The sequence below is a fragment of the Amphiura filiformis genome, unplaced genomic scaffold (assembly GCF_039555335.1).
Source record: "Amphiura filiformis unplaced genomic scaffold, Afil_fr2py scaffold_113, whole genome shotgun sequence".
Classification (NCBI taxonomy): Eukaryota; Metazoa; Echinodermata; class Ophiuroidea; order Amphilepidida; family Amphiuridae; genus Amphiura; species Amphiura filiformis.
In genome coordinates this window covers 218,617-226,677 of record NW_027305577.1, presented here as the reverse complement: position 1 = coordinate 226,677, position 8,061 = coordinate 218,617, and the positions used below count along the sequence as shown (strand labels likewise).

Below are 8,061 nucleotides of genomic sequence, written 5' to 3'. Positions count from 1 at the left end.
CTAATTTGAAAGATATTTATTCTATAAATGGATGTTTGGATTAATATCGAAAGAAATTATATAAAATGTTCGTAAACAAATCCAATAAAAGGTGATGTTGACATAGCTCAATGACGTTTCGTGCAGTATCACTGCACTTTCTCAAATTGAATGATCAGCTTTAACCTTTCTCATCTGTTGCTTCTTGGTAGCAGACGTAGGTGGCGCTGTTAGCAGCTGATCATAAATATGCGGAAGAAAGTAGTTGCCACAATCCATGTTGAGTGTATTAGCCAGCCCCCTCTTTCTTATCCATATTGTTTCCTTTATGTGTCGTCTTTTTCTGTTGGATTCAATGTCTCTTATTTTGGCTTCATCCCAGCCTATCACATGATTGTCTTCGGCGACGTGGTCTGTGGGAGCGGATTTCTTGGGGGCGCTTTCAACAGATGTTTTACGTTGGACCCTAGTGTATGGTTTCTCCGACGCCAAATCAGATTCAGTTTTATGTTCTTTCATGCGTATCCCGAAAAGTCTTGATGTTTCGCCGATATATGATTTAGGGCACCCTAAGCAAGGAATTTCATACACGTAGTCGGAAGTTGTTTTGGTGTCACGTTTATCCTTAGGGTGGACAAGATGGTTTCTCAACGTTTTGTGAGGTTTGAAATTCGCTTGATAGCCGTGTTTCTTGAAAAATTCTCCTGGTCTTTTCCGAGAGACCCTGCTTATATGGGAGGCACACAAAACCCCGGCTTTTGGATTGAGATTGACTATTGACTTTTGGTTTGCTAGGTTTCAGAACTGTTTTGAAAGCCCTCTCCGGGTAGCCACACCGCGCGAGAGCTTCTTTTATTTTAACTTCCTCTAGTTCTCTGTCTTTCTCCTCGGTGACCACTTTGTCTTTTCTATCCATGAGAGTCCGAATAACACTGAGTTTATGTTGTAAAGGATGGTGGGATTGGAAATGCAGATATTGATCTGTATGTGTCTTTTTTCTATAAAAGAGCAATTTGATTGAACCATCTGGTTTCTTGACAATGAGAGTATCGAGAAATGGGATTTGCTGATTTTCTTCCGTTTCATAGGCGAACTTGATATTTCCAGTTTTGTCTATTTGATTAAGATGCTCAGTGAGGGGTTCTGCGGATCCTTTATTGACGATTTCCAACACATCGTCCACATAGCGTTTCCATAGCCTCGGTTTTATGTCTAGATGGGCGGTGGCTAGCGCTTCTTGTTCGAGCCACTCCATGTACAAGTTCGCTACTATAGGGCTGACCGGGACCCAATCGCCGTGCCAAAACGTTGTTGGTATATTTGGCCCCTAAACGAAAAGTATGTAGTGGTGAGTGCGAATTCAAGTACTTCCATGATGTTATGTATGGTTAGCTTGGTCCGTTCTTTCAAAATTGAATCGTCCTCCAGTCGCTTCCTGATAATCTTTAATGAGTCGCTGACCGGGGTGTTGGTAAATAGGGATACCACATCATGAGACATGAACTCCTCTCCTTCCTCAATAAGAATCTCCGCTAGACCCTCCGAAAGGTCTTTAGAATTGATCACATGGTGTTGGGTTTGGCCGACCAACGGACCTAAAATACGAACAAGTTTTTTGATGTCTCGCACATGATAGAGCCACAATAATCAACAATGGGTCTCAACGGGGTACCAGGTTTATGTATTTTGGGTGTACAAGACATACGAGGCGTGTTCTCTGCAGTGGGATATAATTTCCAATACTCGCTAACCGTGATCTTTTCCTCCTTTTTCCATTTCTTTAACATACCAAGGAGCTTGTCCTTGTATTTGGATGTTGGATCAGATTTCAGTATTAAATTTTGATACGTTTTTTCATCATTTAGCATGTTGTTAACTTTCTCTTCATAAGTATCTTTATCTAAAACCACTGTGGATTTGCTTCCTTCCGCATATTTAGATATTTATGATCAGCTGCTAACAGCGCCACCTACGTCTGCTACCAAGAAGCAACAGACGAGAAAGGTCAAAGCAGATCATTCAATTTGAGAAAGTGCAGTGATACTGCACGAAACGTCATTGAGGTATGTCAACATCACCTTTTATTGGATTTGTTTACGAACATTTTATATTGTATTTGGACAATCCTGATGAATCTATTTGCGGAATCGAAAGAAATTGTTTCAGTTTCCTACACATTGGTGCGTGTATATGACAAAAATTATATAGATAGAAGAAATTGGTAATATATACTCGGGAATAGCAGTTCTTATAAATTACTTAATTTTCGGACGAGATTTGAAAGGTCCTTATTCAGGCTAAACCTGGTTGAACAAGAAACAATGATAAACCTAAATATGTTGCAGCCACGAAGTCTAGCCGTGACCTTGAAATGACCTCTGATGACCTTGAAATGACCTCCATTTTGTTTTAAATCATATCAATGTTACATATTTAAATCTAAATTTAAATTGGACACATTTTGGAATTTTACCCTTTTGAACTTTGGTTGACCTCTGGTGACCTTGATTTGACCTCCATCATATTTTGAATCATATCGTGATCATATATACTAATTTTCTTTCAAATTGGACAAACTTTGGAATTTTACCCCAATTGACCCCAAAACAGAGCCCTCCCCATGTTTATCAATTTGATTTTCGGCTGGTATAAGAAGAAGAAGAAACTACTGAAATACAAAATCTAGCCGAGATCGGCTACACTAACTAGAGCTACTGTGGCTCAAGAGCCACGAAAAGCAGGTGGTGGCTTTTGATTGACCTCATTTGACTGTTGACCTCGTTTGACTGTTAACCGGTCACTTAAACTATTTGCGGGAGGAGATAAGTTTAAGTGACCGCTTATGGGTTCGAATTTCAAACAGCCTAATCATGAAGATCCCGTAGCCGAGTGGTTAAGGCACGGGTCTCGTAAACCTGAGGTCCTGGGTTCGATTCCCAGGTGGGATCACTTTTTCTACTTGTCTCCTTTATTATTTGCGACGGCGAACCTTGTGAAAAAATAGTTTATTTATATAATTCCCGCCGATCATGCCACTGTTTTTCCATGAATTCTAAATGTGTTATGTGGTGTCAAAGCAAAATGTTATTCTTAAACCGTTGAGGTGCGATAAAGTATCCCACTGTACGTATGTTGTTTTTCAATTTGTAACTGTTAACCGTCTATTTTGAACGGGCTGCAAGCCTTGTAGTTTGGTCAGCCTCGTACGTCACGTGTTGCGTGTCTTGTACCTCCTGGATACACACACTTGAATGGTGACGTAATTCCATTCGCCTTTCTCATAATTCAACTTTCCCTGTTGAATGTGATGCTCAGAGGAGCACCTTTGGTTTGACTGCTACCATGACTACAACAGTATTACTACGCCACTCGTCTACTACATAACATCAATTTCCATTTGTTTAGGTTTATAATTGAATTGAATATACGACGCGTATCTCTATTAAGATGTTCACATGTTTTCTTATAACGAGTTTCAGTATGCGTTGTTTGTTGCTGATACTATCACTGAAGACTGTGTTTGCAGATGAAATTAAAAATGTTACCCCAGAGAGTGATACTAGAAAATTTACAACTGTGTCTCCCGAATTTGAAACATGGAATGTAACAAGCTCTGTTTCATCAATGTTAACAGTTACTGAGGGTTTCAGATACAGCGATGACTTTGAAACTAACTTAACTTGTGCCGCGCTTTGTAGCAAATGTTCGGGTCAGGATATATTCGTGGAGAATTCTAAAAAACCAGGCGAGAAAATTCAGCTGTATATCAGCTCATATTATGAGGGGCCTGGTGGTGGATGGGATGGTAGCGGCTGTGTTCCTGCAATAGAAATGGCATTTGATGATATCAACGCCAGATCAGACATATTACCGCAATATGAATTACGAGCTATATGGAATGATACTAAGGTAAGTTGATAATTCAATAGTTAAATAAAGTCGGTCTTTTGTAACATTTCTTATTTGGGTTCTAAATTGAATCTCTTGTAATGTTTCAGCTTTCTTTTCGAGCTCTAGTTGCATGAAATTTATTCAGTTTTGTCAATATTCTTTAACTCCTAGTGCCGGTCTTCTAAAGCATTCCTTTTCAAGCTAAAAATAATGATACAAAGGTTGAGTTGATAATGTTTTCTTTTGAGTCATAGATTGGATCTTTTGTAGTGCTTCTTTTTGAGCTTTAGTTTGATCAATTTCAGGCTATTGGATAATATAAGTTTTTTTAGATAGAGCAAAAGGCACTATACACAAACAGTATTAATTTTGTACACTTTAACAAAAGCAAAATCTCCAAGACGCTAAACTTAAATTATCAAATAAATTTATCAATAGATGTATAATTTTGGTCACCTCATTTGGCACGATGCGACTTCATTCCTGTAGTTCTACTAATTTCAACATGTTCAATGAAAAAGGAAAGCATTTGTTTAAAAAGTGACACATCGATTTGTATGGGTTCATACAGCGTGAGTACAGATCAACATTCACTTCATTTGGAAATTTGGGATTTGTGTCTTTAAGGGTGGTCTTAATCCTGGAATTATGGGAACTTTTGGGCATCATAACTGCTAAATTATTGGTCTAAAATATACAAAAGTATACAAAAGTATACATATTTATAATGGCAAAGACTTGATAAATTCATATGTGAGGTCCAATTTGGGCCAAAAATGCTCATTTTTGATTGTCTTATTACGTATTGGGCTGTATACATTTTTTGTTACGAATTGGGTGCTGGTTGCTTTTAAAGCAAATCATGGTTATTAGGTGCATGTGTTTGTTATATAATTACTTTATATTGACCAGTAACTCATTTTGAGTCATTTTTGAGTCTTTCTAGAACAAATTATTTGACAGTGTTGTTTCTCTGGACGTAGACTTTTTTGTGTTGCGTATTGGGCTCTGATTGTTTTAAAGCAAATCATGAGTAGTAGGTACATGTGTTTGTTATAAATTAGAATTACTTTATATTGACCCAGTAAATCATTTTGAGTAATTTTGAGTCGTTTTAGAACAAATTATTGATCAGTGTGTTTCCTCTGAACTTTGATTTTTTTGTTACGTATTGGGCTATATACATTTTTTGGTTACCTATTGGGCTCTAGACATTTTTATGTTTTATGTTACCTATTGGGATCTGGTTGTTTTAAAAGCAAATTATGTGTATTAGGTGCATGTGTTTGTTATAGAATTGCTGACCCGGTTACTCATTGAGTCTTTCTAGAACACATTATTTGACAGTGTTTTTCCTCTGGACGGAGAACTTTTTTGTTACGTATTGGGCTTTGATTGTTTTATAAGCAAATTATGTGTAGTAGGTGCATGTGATTGTTATAGCATTACTTTATATTGACCCGGTAACTAATTTTGAGTAATTTTGAGTCGTTTTCGAACAAATTATTTGTCAGAGTTTTTTGTTCTGGACTTTGATTTTTTTGTTACGTATTGGGCTTTTAACTTTTTTTACGTATTGGGCTGCTCTCTCTCTCTATTTTTTTGTTTCACATTGGGCTCTGGGTGTTTTTAAAGCAAATTATGGTTATCAGGTGCATGTGTTTGTCCCAGTCACTCATTTTGAGTCTTTTTAGAGCAAATTATGTGCTGGAAAGACAATTAATTGAAAGTAAAATAATATATATATTTTTTCGGTAAAGAACAATCATGTAATCACATAATAACCATAATTTGCTTTAAACAAATACGTAACAAAAAATCTAAGTCCAGAGAAAAAAAACACTGTAAAATAATTTGTTCTAGAAAGACTCAAAATGACTGAGTTACTGGGTCAATATTGATTAATTCTATAACAAACACAGGCACCTAACAACCATACTTTGCTTTATAAACAACCGTAGCCCAATACGTAACAAATCCAATTTGTTCACTACAGAGGGAGGGAGAATGAATAATGTAGTTTTGATTACTTTGGAATTTATAAATTTGTTAGTTTAGTTACATATTGGGCAGGATGATTTATTTTTTGCCAGTTTTTGGTATAGGTTGAAGAAATTTAACCAATACGTATCAAATTGACAGAGGGAGGGACTATGGATAATGTAATTTATTTTAGTTAGATTTTTAGTTTTGTTACGTATTGGGCATGATGATTTATTTGTTGCCAGTGTTTGTTCTAGGTAGAAGAGGATGAATCCAATGCGTATCAATTGTTACATACCACTAATAGGCCTGGGCGATACATGGAAATACGACGAGTAGCTATTTGTTTGCATGGCATCTGAAAAGACTGCATTAAAATCGCTGAAATTGATCAAGTTATATAGCCAACAAAGTACTTATTAGGGTTTGATGCTTCAAAATGGTACATTTTCTCTCATTGTATAACATTTTTGTTGTAATAGTACCAAAATTCATACGCACGGCTTCGGTTTTTGTAAATATTCGCCCTATCATATTGTAACTTTCAGCTTAGAGGGCGCACTGCCACGGTTCAGTGCGTTAAAACAAGAAAAGTCTCAGGTCAACCTATGTTGAGTTTTTGGCATCTAAATCCCGGTCTAAATCATATAGTTTCACCTGATATTAGTGGCATTTAACTGTGAGAGTTCTGAATATGAGAAAATTCCACCCGAAATTAGCCATTTTCCCATTGAAACCCGTGTAATACATAATTAGTGGTATTTAACCTATTGGGCTTTTGTTACGTATTGGACCTTCACATGTTTTGTGTGCAAGGATATGCAAGAAATTACCATGATAAATTCAATACTACATTAACTATACACGATAATACGATACACAATGAAATTAATTTAAGCCGTCCAAGGATAATAGATAAATCACTAAATGTAATTAAGAATAATATTATCTTTCACTTTGGTTTTGAATCGTCTTTATAGTCTTTATATGTTTCTCAAGTGAATTACACTTTATCATGTTTATTGGGCACGCTGTTTTGAAGGTTTTATGAGTGAAATTCGTTTTCGTTTTAGGAACCTGATAATCTTCATTATTTCTCGTATAATACATGTGCAGAGTACTCTGCATAACAACATTTTTGAAAGGCTTCTGAAAGTTGATTGGTAAGATGTTTATACATAAAAGTACTTAGTCCAAGATCATAGATGTCGTAGACATTAAATACTTTATAGTTTTTAAAGAGAGGAGCAGAATTACTATGACTAGGTAATGTCTATTTGATACAATTCATTATAGCTTGAATAGCTTTTCTTATGTTTTACAAGTGCTGCCCCATGCTATAATACCTTAATTAACATAAGGAAGTATCAATGTACAATATAATGAATATAGAATATGCTCAGGTACGAAATGTATATTTTGTTAATGATTCCTATACTCTTGGACATATTTTTTGCAATGTTATCAACATGATATTTTCCATGTCAGGTTCTCGTCTATTGTTGCTCCAAGAAATTTTGCATTTTTACCTCTTTCCAAATTTGTGTTATCCAATACAATGTTAACACTATCATTATAAATACATGTTTTTCGATTTGTCTTGCTTGTTGTATCTGTCATCCACATACGCATGCGCAGAGTGTTAATTTGATTTGCATCCGTTATTATCGTACTGAGTACTAGCTCTCACATCATGACATGCGACCAGTCATTATATCCTAACTTGTTTCATTTTGGAGATAATTAATGCCATTGGTAATAACTGCTTTTGCATTTTCGCCATTTTCGCAGAATAATGATGCTTCCCTTCAAGGTCTAAAGTTGTTGAAGTTCAAATACGTCCGATTTCCACCCAAGTTTAATGTTTTCAAGGTCTAAACGTTTTAATATACCAGCTGCATTAATAGTAAACATATATTTATTATTACAACTTTTGAAACAGTTTAAATGTGACTTTAGACAATTTCATCAAACCATTGCCAAGTGAATGAATTTGGATCTGTGATATGCCGACAATAACCAAAGCAAAGGTTGAAATTTCAAAACCGTAGGTTAAATGTGTAAAGAAACTTACACGATCAGCGTGGCATGCTTCCCCTATCGCATGATCATTGAAAACTTCGACGTTCCATATTTTAGGGCAAAATTTGACAGGAAATTGCGAAACATCGCCTTTTTCCGTTAATTTATTACGGATTAAAATAATTC

General features: G+C 35.9%; 2 protein-coding genes and 1 non-coding gene across 3 annotated transcripts in view; 2 read left to right on the top strand and 1 right to left on the bottom strand.

Moving 5' to 3' along the window:
- Nucleotides 1-604: 604 nt before the first annotated feature.
- Nucleotides 605-1,234, bottom strand: LOC140145012 (uncharacterized). Its single transcript, XM_072166804.1, has one exon. The coding sequence runs from the start codon at nucleotides 1,232-1,234 to the stop codon at nucleotides 605-607; it is 630 nt and encodes a 209-aa protein (XP_072022905.1).
- Nucleotides 1,235-2,854: 1,620 nt separating this feature from the next.
- On the top strand, nucleotides 2,855-2,928 carry Trnat-cgu (transfer RNA threonine (anticodon CGU)). Its single transcript has one exon. It is a non-coding gene; the product is annotated as a tRNA-Thr (tRNA).
- A 531-nt stretch (nucleotides 2,929-3,459) lies between these two features.
- Nucleotides 3,460-8,061, top strand: part of LOC140145011 (gamma-aminobutyric acid type B receptor subunit 1-like) — a 39,769-nt gene continuing 35,167 nt past the window's right edge. The window contains exon 1 of the mRNA XM_072166803.1: nucleotides 3,460-3,888. Coding sequence (XP_072022904.1) covers nucleotides 3,460-3,888 — 429 coding nt within the window. The remainder of the gene's footprint in view (nucleotides 3,889-8,061) is intronic.

Coding starts and splice junctions, on each gene's coding strand:
- LOC140145012 (XM_072166804.1), bottom strand. CDS start 1,234: ATGGAGTGGCTCGAACAAGAAGCGCTAGCCACCGCCCATCTAGACATA.